General features: G+C 40.2%; 1 protein-coding gene across 1 annotated transcript in view; it reads left to right on the top strand.

Annotated features, from left to right (window-relative positions):
- LOC121857641 overlaps positions 1 to 3,721 on the top strand; it is a 30,759-nt gene extending 27,038 nt beyond the window's left edge. The window contains exons 6-7 of the mRNA XM_042353701.1: positions 1,520 to 1,692; positions 2,486 to 3,721. Coding sequence (XP_042209635.1) covers positions 1,520 to 1,692; positions 2,486 to 2,586 — 274 coding nt within the window. The 3' untranslated portion in view covers positions 2,587 to 3,721. The remainder of the gene's footprint in view (positions 1 to 1,519; positions 1,693 to 2,485) is intronic.
- The last annotated feature ends 12,121 nt before the right edge of the window (positions 3,722 to 15,842 follow it).

The raw sequence follows: 15,842 nt of genomic DNA, 5'->3' as shown, positions 1-15,842 counted from the left end.
CAACCACCCCTGCTATCAACACAACCATCCCTATCACTATCAGCAGCCACCCTATCACCATCAACACAACCACCCTATCACTATCAACACAACCACCCCTATCACTATCAACACAACCACCCTATCACTATCAACACAACCACTTTATCTTCATCAACACAGCCACTATCACTATCAACACAGCCACCCTATCACTATCAACACAGCCACCCCTATCACTATCAACACAGCCACCCCTATCACTATCAACACAACCACCCCTATCACTATCAACACAACCACCCCTATCACTATCAACACAGCCACCCCTATCACTATCAACACAGCCACCCCTATCACTATCAACACAACCACCCCTATCACTATCAACACAGCCACCCCTATCACTATCAACACAGCCACCCCTATCACTATCAACACAACCACCCCTATCACTATCAACACAGCCACCCCTGTTACTCTCACCCCTATCATCATCACCATGTTTTTTCACAAGTGCAACACCACACATATCTATGGAAAAAAAAATTCCCAAAATGTCTTAAACGATACAAAATATATTTAATGGAAATTTGGGTGCACACAATGATTATAGGTCAACAAAATAACCCTTGACAAAATTATCAAGAACAAGAGAGGCCACTGACCTCCTTCCCTTAGTATGACCGCTTCTAGTGGGTGACCATAAGGCAAAATAATACATAAGTGAAATAGACACAGTGGAGGGCACACAAGTTGGAGAGAAACTGTACCACGGGTTGTGAGGCCCAGCCAAGACGTGATTATGGTCTTAAATTGGTAGTGACGCACCAACAATGAATACTTCATACTGTACTGTACATATATACAGTATACATGTTGAGATGCTTTCACTGGATTTGATTTTAGTTGAGGTTTTATCTGAAGAGGAAATGTTGAACTTATCCATTTCACATTTTATTCTCTCTATTGATATCAGATCATACTAACTTATCAGTGTTCTCTCATAGTGATCCTGTGAACCATGATAACTGAAAAATTACTGTTTTTTATTTCTGACTTACTTTATCACAGCAAAGAACAGTACAGTACCATATGTTGTTTAGTTTGTTCTTATAAACTGCTCAGGTCTGGTACACGAAGCCCTGTGGTGTCTGTACTAGCATTTCAGCATCTTCTAATGCCACGGTGAAAAAATAATAATTGTGACTTTGGATTTTTTGTGTATAGAGAGTCATTGTTAATTGAGGACTGTCTACTATTGTCTTACTGCCACAAAAATGTCCTCTTAAATTTCCATCCAGTGATAAAGTTGAACCGTGGTAAATATACCCAAGATACCCATGACATCTACACAACATATGTCCATTTATGTAGAACTTATTTAATGGGGTCAATTGCAATTACAGTACAGGTGTATTTATATTTCTAGCCAAACATATAAAAGCAGCATTTACACATGCAGATTAAATGCTGTACTGTATAGAGTTTATACTTATATACTTAAAGAATAAATACTTAATGCTTTTAATTCTTTCAGTATGGCTGATCAAGTTTCTTTATACCCGGACATGCAACCAGTTATATGTGCACAGGCGCAAGTTTCCCCAGTCACCAAATACATAATTCCTCAGGAACTGCAGGTTCCACATGTCACAATCATGAGGTACCTCGGAGAACAGAAGTACATGGGATTAATCGACAGTTTTGTAGGTAAGACCTTATTTAAACATGTAAACTAATGTGTTGTGCTGTTCATTTGATCTTTATACTCAGTCCAGGTGAGTGGTGTTGGCTTCAGGTGAAACATGTTAAGCTTTTCACCATAAGCTTCAGGTATTTTTGTGGAGGCTACTATTTTTATGGCTGTGAACATGGTTCATAATCAAACTACCTTGGGAAGGTCTCTGTAAATTCTCTGTTCTTTTTTAATGTAACAAGAGATGTACATAACTTTAACTGATACAGTTTACTTATACTGATGTTTATAGTACTGTACAGTATACAGTTCTCTCTCTATTCATAAGGAAAATTTTATGGTTACTTACATACCGGTACTCATATAACACTTTCCAATAAGTTTTCTTGATTATTTTGTAGTTTTCTATACCTACAGCCATTTTTATTGAGGTTTAAAGTAATTCTCATTTCTAACTGAGTGAACAGCAAGGAATGAGAAAAAAGGAGGAACAGGAAGCTGTGCAAACACAATGACTCATGAACACCAGTGTGTGCAAAGACCAGAGAAAAATATATTTATGGGACATGCAATAATTTCTGGGTCCAGGAAAGCATCCCAATACAGTATGTCACATGAGAAGTAAACTTTGATAGAGAGAAAACAAGAGAGATTGTTAATTAGACCACGAGAAATGAGAATGCAGTGTAGTCATTTGTTGAACATACTTTTAATCATTTGTAATTTGTATTTGTTAAGTAAATCAGTTATTTTACTGTTGAAGTATAAATAAACTGATTTATTTATAATTTTTCTTGTCTTTTGCAGAAAAACACAGAAATTATGTATCTTCAAAATGCCAAAGAGACGTGTCATCAGTGCCAATCAACAACACTCCAAGCTCAGAAGCTGCCATACTCTCAATGTAAAGACACTAAGAATAATAATATATATACTGTATCTTGTACACCTTTTATCTCTGTAACAGCAACAAGGTGACCCATGTGAAGTCTTCACCAAGGATTTGACTGTTGACCATTTTATTAGTCAACAGAACTCAGAACCAGTGCTCAAAATATTTGGTGAATTCTGCATGTTGGTCTGGCTCTCACTAATGAGAGTCAGGTCACCAGTTGCTGATACTTAATTTAATATCACTGCAAAAGAATAAAACAATTACTAACTGGGACCAATTTATTTTGGTGTTTCATTTCAATAACTTGCACAAGGAGTTTATTTTTGCAGTGAGTTTGCCATCCCTCTTGAAGCACATGAACTTCACTAGAGTTGGAGAAACAGACGAGATTTTGACCTATACTAATGAATGTCAATTGAAATATATGAACAAGAGAGTTTAACTTGTGGAGCTTTTACTGTATATTGAAGAAACAAACTTATTTTTAAATGATGAGGTATGACGCGACAGAGACGGCCAAATGGCTTTGCCTTTTTGTAGTTTATCGTCACTACCATTATTACTTTTGTTTCTGGACCATATTTGAGCTGACTGACAACACATTATTTTGAGGTGATATTATCACCTTTTGTTAATTTTAGTATCTTAGTTTTTTTTATATATCTAAGGCTATTATATTCTTGAGAAGGATTAAGTCTTTATGCTTTTAATATGAAACAAATTTGTGTTAGTTTACTGTACTGTTTACTACATTATATTCACTGCATTTGGGTGATGGTGCACTGCAAGTAAAATTTCAAAACTGATACATATTCGGTATTCTAAATTTTAGATTTTCACCGCATTCTTAGTTTGAGATTATTTTAAGTACGTACATTTATCTCAACCCATTACTTATCACCACACACTGTCTTGGGATGTTGTCCCTAGAAGGTCCTGTACTATTATTATTACATTATTATTATTATTATTATTATTAGTAGGCCTATGTTTCTTTGTACCACAACAGCTTCTCAAACAATCTGCTTCAAGTTTGGACTCGTAAGCCTTGGTATTGTTAACTATGTTGTATTATTTTCTGGGGGTAATGTTTCCTTTTGCTTGTTGTAACGATAACTGTACAAACCAAAGTAAAATTATCTTCCCAACGGGTGTTTAACTTATACAGTGTGTGTGTGTGTGTGTGTGAAGAGCAAACCTAATGGAAATTTAGTTACCATTTCTGAATAGATAAGTTTAGCAATTTTGATCTACAAAAAGTTAATTCAAGCATACTAATATTATTTTTTAAATTTATTCATTTATTTCTTATTTTGTTTGTATATATGAAATTACATCTCAACAACAAGAAATATATATATTTTTTTAATGTTACAATTATTCAGCTTGTTTAATTTTCTATACACATATACCACTAGTATGCAGGACTGGGTTCCCTCCTCCTACATTAACCCTTTAATATTCACCATTAAAATGACTGTTACTGGTGGTGTTGGCTGTTGTTGGAATAACTCTTTTGTGAGGTAACATCCTAACGATGGTTATGAAGTAAACTACTGGCTGGTGAATGATAAGAATCAAGGGATCAGCACCTGTCTGGTCGATTACATTCACTTGAACGACTGTCTATTTTATGCTATTTAACATAACCTAATCTCATCTAACCTATCTTTTAACCAAGATGGTAAAAATCTCATAAAACAGATGATCGTCCAAGTGGGATGACAATGTGTGGCCATCCTCTTGGAAAAAGCTTGCTAGTCTTCCCATATGACCCCTCCTGCACTATAATACAGGTTGAGAGGAACTATACAGCATTTTGTAATTTTTATTTATGCCTAAAATACTTGATGCAAGGTGGTTGGAAACGAACAAATACACTGTCCCCTCACTTAACATAGGGATTGTGTTTACATCTAAATAATAATAATAATCATACAGTACTTTTAATGTATTCACATATGAAGGGTATGAAAAATAATGGTGGTGTAGGATGTTGGTTGGTGGTGATAGCAAGCGAAAAAAGGAAGTTAATCCAAGTGAAGTTTTTGTTTGTGGCTGAACCAAGCACTAGCTAAATTCTGACCCCAAATGGCATGGTGATGCTACCAGTGGACTGTAATGGACTCTACTGCTGGCCTGCATAAAACGTTTTCTAGCTAACTACGTTCAGCAGAATTTTTCTGTGTTAGCCCAGCTCGACCCTCGTTCAAGCGAATCTCCGCCCCGTGTTAAGCAATACCGGGTAGTAATAAAAAATCGTGTCGAGCAAATGCACGTTGAACAATCCTGCGTTAAGCCATGGGGCAGTGTACACATACATACACACCCACACATTATACAGGTGCATTGTGTAAATTTATCTTTCAATCATTTATTTTATTTCTGTTAAAATGTCTTACTATAGTAGTATCCTTCCACAATAAATCCCCAATTTTTTGTTTTTACTTTTTGTCAAAGGTGAGAGTTTCTTTATATGGGCCAACTGATGATTGCCATCCTTGTTGCTGTACTTTACACCGGCAGTAACACAACAGAAGTAATGTCATGCTATACAGTCTGTCTTAAATCACAGAAACTGTATCTCTTTCCTTTAGTATTATTCCTTGTTTTCTACGTATAAAATATAAACTAATTAGCTGGACCAATTAAAGCACAGATAGTCGTATCAAAACATCAAACACAATAAGAAATCAAGTACAGTACTTCTGTTTCCTACCTCAAACAACATTGGAAAGATAGGGCTCATAATTTGTCGTGAGAGGATTATACAGTATTTGCCGGCCATATAAAATGCATCCCTATACAGTATTACCCGGTACATGAATAAATTTTGAAAAAATACAACTCATAATACTGTATTGTACATGTATTGAAGCCAATTGTATTTTTTTTTCCAAGAGAAAAATACTAGATTTTTGTACCTGTACCGGTAAATACAGTACAGTATTACCCCGCCTAACGCGGTTTCACTTAGCGCGTTTTTGCATATACGCGGTGCCTTGCCAGAGCTGAACTTTCACTTAACACGGATTTTTTCCACATATACGCGGTGAGTGTCCGTCTCGAGATGCTATTTTTAGATTTTGCCCACGCGCCACCCGCCCACCCGCCTGCCTCTCCCTCCTCCTCCCTCCGCTTGGGCAAGCCGCGCGGTAAGGTTGCGCAGTGTGTGTCTTTGTTGCGTTATCACTGACGTCATATGACGTATCGGACTGTGATTGGCCATGCATCCCTACCCCCCTCTGCTGCTAGCTGTAATTGGCTTAAAGTATTATGACGTGACCACCCCGGGGAGGGAGGGAGGGAGGGAGGAGAGACGACGCTTGACCTAGCCGCGGCAGTTTCATCCCTCAAGGCCACCCCGGGTTAACGCGCATCCATTGTTCCGTAAAATGGCTTCCGCCGGACCACCACCGCCCCCAGAGAGAGACCTTTCCTTACCTGGACCCAGCGGCACTAAGCCAAAGAAGACACGACGTTCATTAAGCTACGAGGTGAAGTACCAAATTGTTCAAGATTTGGAGAAAGGAAGACGGCAAGTTGATCTCGCGCGCCAGCATGGCGTCAACGAATCTACGATTCGTACGATCAAGAAGGATGCAGCCAAGATCAAAGAGCACATGAAAATCACAAAGTCTGCAGGTGCTTCATCTATCAGGTATTGCCAGAACAGGGTGCTGGCAAAAGTGGAAAATTTGCTGGTGAGTTATTTGGTGCGTCAGGCGCGACGCAACATGGCGGTGGACACGCGCTCAGTGCAGGAGTACGCACGTGAGCTATACGCAGCAGTGACACGTAAACTGGGAATTGCAGAGCCCAAACCCTTCAATGCTTCCTCTGGTTGGCTGCATAGGTTTAAGAAGAGGAACAAGATCACCAACATCAACATTGGTGGTGAGGAAGCGAGTGCTGACCGTGTGGCGGCTAGAGATTTTCCTCCGTTTTTACGTGAGATTATGGAGGAAGGACAGTACAGTGACGACCAGGTGTTTAACATGGACGAATCTGGTCTTTTCTGGAAAAAGTTACCTTCCAAGACCTTCGTTGTCCAGTCTGCCAGCAAGGTAAGGGGTCGGAAGTTGCAGAAGGAACGCATCACCGTCCTGTTTACCACCAATGCCTCCGGTACCTGTAAACCAAAGTTATCGGTGATTCACACAGCCCGCAAGCCGCACGCCTACAAGAATATGGACATGAACAAGCTTAATGTCCACTGGCTAACCGCACGTAAGGCGTGGATGTCCTCTTCTCTGTCCCTCTTCTGGTTTGACAACTGTTTTGTTCCCGACGTGAAGAAATTCTGCGAGCAACAGAATGTTCCATTCAATATTTTGTTGCTCCTTGACAACGCACCTGGACACTCGCCCCTACTTATGGATCGTCACCCCAACGTAAAAGTGGTCTTCCTTCCTCCCAACACTACGTCATTAATCCAGCCCATGGACCAGGAGTTGATCTGCAATGTGAAAGCTGCGTACTCTGCAAAGAAGTTCAAGCTCCTGAACGACTCTACCAACACCAAGGATGAGTTGCGTAAGCTGGGTGACACCGACAGCGAGAGCAAAAGCGACGAGGACAAGGAACAAGAGGCGGTGACTCAAGAACTTCTCGTCAAACAATTTTGGAAGAAGTTTAACGTTAAACAAGCTGTAGACTTCTTGGTGGAGGCATGGGATCTGCTGACTATTGCTACGATTCGTCACGCATGGAGACATGTGTTGCATGGCATACCAGGTGAGAGGAGGAGTGAACCTGTGACTGGTGAGGTTCAGACTGTTGCAGTAGCAGTGGACCTTGCCAGAGAAGCTGCGCTCAATATTACAGCTGAAGGCTTCTCCGAGACCACCAACGAAGACATCCTGGAGGTGATCAAAGATCCTGAAGTGACTGCCGACGAGATGTTGGAAGAAGAACACGCCAGTGAAGAGGAGGAAGAAGGTGCGTCATTCTCCGAAGAACCTAGTTTAAGTCATAGTGATATTAAGTGTGTCATAGAGTTTACAGAAAAAATTAAGTCCGTCCTTTCCCGCGACAATGACGATGAACGCTATGAAGTCTTCCATACCCGACTGGTGCAGGCTATGGAGCCGTACATCAAGGTGTATCACGACAACATCAACACCAGCCGTCAGCAAAGCATAACCGAGTTCTTCGCCCGCAACCCACCACAGCCAGCCCAAGCCAGTGATAGTGAAAGTGAAGTTGACTTTGAGGGATTTGTCAGGGAAGCCCTGACAACTGTAAGTGACAGTGATGTTGATTCACCTAGTAATGGTGATTCACCTGAGGGCCAGTAATCTGCCCTCTGCCTCGGAACCAGCCTCCATCCCCGTATGCCGACCCATCTCTTCTACTACCGTAAGTGTTCCACAAAATTTTTCGTTTTTTAACCTATTCTTTATTTTTCCTATGTTAACCTTTATCTTTCCTAACCTAACCTCTTCTATATTACTTGTTTTTTCATACCATCATAAAGTTAAGATAGAATTTTTACTACAACATAGTTATGTGTCGTCAAAAAGTGGAGTTTGGGGGTCGGGCTGGGTTCTATTGGAATTAATCCCATATGTTCTGTTGTTCACTTAGCGCGGGACCCTCTGGGTTCAATTGACCGCGTTAAGTGGGGTACAACTGTATGTACCAGAATACTGTACAGTAAGAGTAGGTAATTATAAGTTCTGGATATGTAATAATATTCATCATTTTCGTGGGTCATTTATGGTGAACAATAGCTACCCTAGATATATTTTTGTTGCTACATTAAGAATAGAACCTCATTCACTATATATGCCACTTTAAATCTGAAAATACCTTTGCATCAGTTAACATCGCTGGTGGCATTTTTGTTAAAGTTAGAATCACTACTGAAACAATATCCCCCTATCCCTCTCCCTACCTTCCTGAGCTGTGAGCTATGTTATGGTTATTATTCAACTCGTAATTTTGGTTACATGCTGTATACTATACGTAACTTTCTTCATAATATTTTATTTAGTTACATGCACACACAATCCTACATACAGAATGTACAAAAATAAATAAAGGTAATAATTATCATAAGGTCAAAACAATATAGGAAATAAACATTTCTTTATGTGCGAGAGCTTGCACACTGAATGGGGGAGCAGGAGGGAGGAGTGGAGTGAGGAAGCCTGGTTTTGCTAGGGGGTAAACAGAGGCAGCATCCTAGCTAGTCTCTATTGCCATATCACATGTTGAAGTCAAGCAATCAGCCAGCATTTCTGAGACTGTCATTTTCTCAGTCATTCAGGAGCTAACTCCCAAGATGTCTGAGAAAATGGCTGTATGATGCAGTGTGTACATTAATTGTATTATTTTTTTTAAATGCTTGTTTTATTGCTATTCATATGCTTTTGTTATTTCTGATTGTAAGCTTACAATTTAAGTTATGAATACCATATATAGCAAGCAGCAAAAAGTTAAAATAAAACAATGTAGCATAAAGGTTTTATTCATCATCCTCAAAGCCTGGAAGTTCACTATCCTTGAAGACTGAAAAAAATATCGGTCTTGAACTTTATATTGCAACAGTGTCTTCATTGCTTTTGAGCCATAGGATAATGTAAATTTAAGCGTAAAAACTTAGGGGAGGAAGTAGAATGCCACTCCAATCTAATTGATAAGCTGTGTTAGTTATGAATGTTTTGTTTTGGTTGCTTATTGCATCTTTGCAAGTGGTGATTTTGTTAAACTTTCATTTAGCTTATCTTTGGTGGTTTTAACTTAATTTTTTTGCAACTTGATAGTATAGAAATGTTGCTTGAAGCAGCACAATTGTTAAATAACTTTAGAAATGTAGGTATGATTTGTGAATGTTGTATATGTTTGAGCGGTACCAGGGAGAGCCTATGACATCACACTGAGGGCAACTAATTTGCTTTTCACAACTGTAGTTATATTGTTACTATGGAGCCTGCAGAAGAATGTTAAAAGATTACAACCAGTATGCCTATCGATATGGGAGAAGGGGAACAATGGGAGCAACTCAAATGCAGGAAAAATATAAAACTATTGTTTGGAACCCCTGAAAGTCAATCAGAAGAAGCTGAAATCAGGAATGACAAGGAGTTTTGTGACTGGCCGCCCAAACAGCCAACGAGCCAATCAGTGGCGAAGAGGATAGAAGTAAAAAAAAGTAAATGTATTATTTGTATAGAGGCTCTACACCTGTCAGCTCCCCGTTATGCAGTGAGGAGGCTAGGACAGACACAGGGAATAAGCCCCACTCCCTCAGGATCACGCTAGAGAATGAGGAAATGAAATGTGATGTTATTTGGCAGGCAAAAAAACTTAGCAAGGAATGAAGCATTTTGGAACATATTCATTAAGTCTACATTGCAAGGTAATACAGAGGGAACAGCACAAAGAACTGATGTGTTTGAGGCTGAAAAGGGAGGATTTGATGCGTTACCATATATACTGTACTTGAGACAAGTGTGTCGGTACAGAACCAAGAGACAGTGAGGCACCCCTGCCCCCCTAGACCTCCCACCCAGGAGGAGGCACACACCATGTAAATGGTGTCATCTCTGGTCACCCTACAAAATATGGTGAGTTTAGTAAACGAGGCAGCTGCTGAGAATAGTGGGAGGCCAGAGTCACTACCAAGACCAGAGTCGTTACCAAGATCTATTTCCGGCTTGATTGTTATGTACGGTCTCACACAAAAGTTAGTCAACTCTGTCTGCTTCAGATGTTTGAAACTGTCTCAGTACCAACCAGAACATGAAACTGATACGAATGAATCTAAAGGTTCGAAGTAACAGACTCAAGTTTCCGGTTCCTTAGCTAATGGCAGGGGCGAATCCAGGAATAACAAAAGGGGGGGGGGTCCAAGAAGTTGTGAGTGGGGGGAAAATGGCGAGCGCAGCAAGCCCACCTAGGTCAGGGGGTGTCTGTAGCCCCTCCGAAATTGTTTTGAAATCTGACCAATATCACAGGCATTTTAGGGCCATTTTGAAGCCAAGCGCACTAAATATTAGAAGATATTCTGAAGTCAATAGTAAATACTTTTTACAATACAAAAATGCCTGAGTACAATGTTGTATTAAAGAAAAAATACTGGAGTTTTCTGGTGAAAAGGGAAGGGGTCCGCACCACCAGGACCCACCTGGATCCGCCCTTGAATGGGAGTCCATGTGTCTACAAAGATGTCATAGGAATGCTATGTAATAACACTTGAACCTTTTTTTTCAACTGGTAGAAAGGCGGGAGTGAGGGCCATTGAGAGAAAATAAACAAAACGGAGAGGAGAGAGGCTGGCGGCACGTGGCGTGTATGTTCCTGTTTGCATGACACGACTGTTTACATGTTAGAAAACCCAAAACGTTTTACTCTGATTGTATAATGTTATCAGGTTGTTTGTCTAAGCTATCTTACACATTAAAGTACTCGACAAAGAAGTAAGCAGCGCCTCCCATCCCACTCGTGACGAAAAAAAATATAAAAATAAATAAAAATGTGTACTGTACTCACCAACCAGTTAGTAGTCAAAAGGCTTCCCATTCCTTATACACTCCCTCAGTTGTAGAGGAACAGACGCAGATAGATTCTTGTAGAGCTCGGGGTCCAAATTAGTCCACTCTTCACGGATGGCGGCCTCCAACTTTGGAATTGACACATCCCTCCCATGCAGTTGTCGCTTGATGACTGCCCAGAGGTTCTCAAGTGAATTGACTAGCCAATCCGCAATAAAGTTCACATGACAATCACGATGCCACCCAACTACTGACTTGGCTGTACGCCAATGTGCACCATCCAGCATAAATGTATTGGCATTGCACTTTTCAAATGATCCGGGGCAATAATCACACGAAAGCTCCAAGTAGTAGAATTGATTAACTGTTCGGTTTGGGCAACACAACCAAGTCACCTCCACCACAGTTACCAAAACAACCCCACACCATCAAAGAGACAAAATGTTTAACAGTGTGGCGCGTATATTTAGGGCTCAGTTCATCACTACCTTTCCGGGGGTAAACCTTGCCAGCCCTGTAATGCTAGTTACAGACAAGGAAGGTCGCTTCATCACTCCATAGTATGTGTTTCCACTTAGACCTAGACCACACTTGATATATCTTGCTAAAGGCGACCCTACACTCTCGCTGCTTATGGGTGGCGAGTGGCTTCTTCCGTGGGCGGTGGCTGAGATACTTAAGGTCATCGAGAAGGCCCCGGTGAACGGTCCTGAGACTTCACTGAAGATCCTGGGGTTCTGTTCCCTTAAGTCCCTTGCGGTTTATCTTGGATTTGACTCAACTTGCTTTTTGATTACTGTTAGAGGACGTGAAGTTTCCCTGCTCCTCCCAGGACCTATAGCATGGACCAGTGTCATCCTTGAATTTACTGATCCATCTTTGTACAGATCTCTCACTCACACGAACAATTTTCGGTATTATTGCAGTTTCAGCCCAAACTTGGTTAGGGCAATTCTGCAAGGGGGTGATAATTCAATAACCACTCAATTGCGAAGGAAATAAAGGTCAAATTCGTATGAATTGGCCAAATATCATGAAAACAAAAATTAATGGTTGAACAATAGTTGGGGCCGAAACTGCAAATTTGCCCAATTTTCGCAATATCTTTTCACTGACTTATTTCTGCCTTGTACAGACCGATCATACACACAATCTATTCCTTGGATAAGTGACTATTTCCCCAGCATAATCGTATAAATGCCAAAGGGGTGCACATCAGGGGGGCGGGAGAGTTGAACTGCTTATAAAAAAATACACTGCACTCCACGAGACAGCGAAACACTAGCCTAAGCCAGGTTGGGAGACTGTCACTAGACTGGGTAGCGCACCTGCCGCACCAACACCTTTGCATCACTGCCAGACGTACGACAATTGCTATAACTACAGGTGGTAGGGGCGACGAGAAGTTTCTGCCAGAGCAGTAGTCGCTCGTCCCCCTCCTGCCTACTTCTTTGTCGAGTACTATACTATATTTTTCATTCTATTTTATTCATGTGCATATGCATATTCAGTATTTAAATGAATACATTGTCAGTGTAAGCTAAGTATAATAGAAAATATTGTGTTTGATTTTTTCCTACACTTCCATCTCTGCAAAAGAAACAAATCTACGAAATTTGAGCAAAGCAGAATGTATGGGTGACAAAACGCCCAAAATAAATAACAATTACAAAATAAACACAGACCTTTTCACCACATACAACACTCACATATACAAAGTAAAACTGTCAGCTAACATCATTCAAAGACATGATGGGCTGCAACACATAATCATTCGTCTTACTTGTTGGGTCTCGGTGTATGGCGTGTGACTGTTGCTACCACTCAGCGACGAAGTATAATTATTGCGAGTGTTGGCAGTTATTAAGATCACCATAAATGGGAGAAAGGTTATTCGAATGATCTGTAAAAAGCAGGAACTAAGAGGATAGATGATAATAAGTGAATTGTGTAAAAAAAAAGTCATTATTTTCGTTTTCGGTAACTTTCCATCGTGTTTACTTTTCTCCAATTATTTCATTTCGTTGTCATGTCTTTTACCATGAATTCATCATCCTATTTTCTAAGCTATTTTAACCTTTAACACAACACAGGAGGGATAATAAAACTAGACATGAGTGCAATAAATCTCTTACTAATCACAGTTCAACTTTGTCTCTGCCATCAAGCCTGGCGGGCCACCACGACCACCATCACCATACACTACGGAAGCACCTCAGAGATAACGTTAGAAATATATAAACTAACATACAAAGATAAATGAAACAAAATAGAGAATGCGCAAAAATATGATTGTTTAGGATAGAGGATTATGTAACCATTAAAATTATATAAATCAGAGTTGTGTACAGTGGAGTGCGACCACCATTCCCCTGAGCACATAAGACATTGGAGGGCGTGTGATAAGCTCTCCTGAAAGAACTGGTATAGCCATCTACATCTCGCTGTGTTATAGACCGTTTATGAACTCGTTGCATTGGAGAGATCTACATGCAGTAAACGTCAACCATTAGAAATGAAATCCATATCACAAGACGGAAACAATAGTTTTAATGAGCAGTGAGTGACATCGTTGTGCGTTGTCATCTGAAGAGGATGTCACTGGTTATCGACATTGTACTGTTATGGTAAAAAGTTTAATCTTTTGGTGTTGGTTTACTGTGAATCTTTTTTGTCTTTTTTAACACTTTTTGTCTCCTTTGTTATATAAGATGGTCATTGACTCGTAACTGCTGTAGAAGACTGTGGGTGATACCCTCCACAACTAGGTTCCATAACACCTCTCTCCTATACCCTAACCTGTAGCATCACACATGTTTGCAAACTTTATAACAAATTATTATCAAGCATTGTGAGGTTAAGACACGACAGATTCCTCCTTCACTATGAGCTTACGGCAACGTATTGATTACTCTTTCCCGTCAGGCCTCAGTAAGTTAATCATTCTCATTACTGTCAACATTATCTAGCACAGTGTATATCACTCTAGAGGCTGTAAAATATAAACTAAGGTGACAGTTCTCTGGTAAACTAAGGTGACAGTCTCAGGTAGGTGAAGGTGGTCTGGAGTGGCTGGGCACCGTATAGGCTGTGAGGCGCAGCGATATGTACAAACATCTGCAGCAGCCGGGTGGACCATTAATTAACTTCCCTGTCTCTCCTCAAGGTATCTTTGGACGTCCTTAGGTACCTTCAGGTGTCCCAGGTGTCCCAGGTACCTTCAGGCGCCTTTATTTACACTTTGGTATCCTAAAGTACCATTGATGTTATAATGTTTAAGCACATAAATAGTTTAATAATTACACTAGTTCCATCAACAATTACAAAAATACAAGACATGTTACTCTTGTGTTATATACCTGTGAGTATTCTCGGCTGCGCTCGGCTTTAGGTCCAGCTGACTTTCAAAATAAACAATGGCAAATGATCTGGAGAAAACATCGGGCGCTTGGGAGGTTTGGACCATAACAAAAACCACCAGATCACACCTGGGACTAGAACATCCCAGTAAGTGTTTACCCTAATTCACTTTTCTGTCTTATTACAGGTAAAACAAGACAGTAATTCAGCGACAGATTCTCTCCTGATGGTTTTATGTAAAGGTTGAAGGTACAATGGGCTCTCCCAGCACTAACTGTTAGGATTGGGATTCTCACTATTACCAGGACTTGTTAGGATTGGGACCCATTAGTAGCAGGACCCATTAGTACCAAGACCTGTTAGGATTGGGGCCCATTAGCGTCAGGACCTGTTAGGATTGGGGCCCATTAGACTAGCCACCATTATACAGTAAGTGTGTTGGTGGAGAAGTGACGGTGTTTTGGCCATCTCCTGAGGTAGACGCAGTGAGCAATGTGCCTGGAAAATGTTCTCTGCTACTGGGGTACCCGTGTGATCTGTCCTCCCTCCCTTCCCTCGTAAAATAATCCTCCACAAGCTCCACCACTCATGGGTACTCGATTCACAAGCCCTGTTACTCTAGACGAGGTTCTTCCAACTCACAATGTCTGTTTTCATAACATTACTCTTGGCACGAAGTCCTTCCTACTCAAAAATAGTAACCTCATAACACATGGGTTTTCTCTACTCATAAAATACTTAAAACGTCATTACTCATACTATTCTTGATATAGTATTCTTTAGACTAGAATTACATACTCAAAAGTTTCTTTACTCATAATGGTCTTAGTATGAGATCCTATTGACCTACAAGTAAGTAACTCATAATATGGTCCTCTTGACTCACAAAAATCTCTCCACAAGTCGATCCATAAATTATAATATTTCAGGAATGAAGTCCTTTAATCACAAATGCACAGGAAGTTCACAAGTTCAATTACTCACACATCACTCGTTCTGATGTACAGTACGTTGGTAAAAAATACAAAGTTCAGCTACCGTCACTCACCAACATTCTGTCACTCACCAACATTCCGAGTCATTTGTTTTTGCTGTCAAACCAACAAATATATTTTGAACTACTTTATACACGAGTATTGTATATCTTTCCTGAGCTTTACTCACAAATCATAACAACAACAAAACACCGTTCTTCGTCGTTCATTATGATTTAAAGTGTTCACCAGTCACCCTCTCTCTTGGGACAATTATCATCACCACACTTCCTCGGATTCACTATTCACAAGAGTAATCCTAAAAACATTATAAAGTTATACGGACTATATCATAGGAGACGTTTCTTGCTCTATCAGGATAAAACACTTTCCGGATTACTGTCACATAATCACCATCACCTCGAGGTTCAAAA

This window comes from Homarus americanus, unplaced genomic scaffold (genome assembly GCF_018991925.1).
Source record: "Homarus americanus isolate GMGI-L3 unplaced genomic scaffold, GMGI_Hamer_2.0 scaffold16712, whole genome shotgun sequence".
Classification (NCBI taxonomy): Eukaryota; Metazoa; Arthropoda; class Malacostraca; order Decapoda; family Nephropidae; genus Homarus; species Homarus americanus.
Note: the sequence above shows the minus strand (reverse complement) of the source record. Positions and strands in the feature narration are given on the sequence as shown.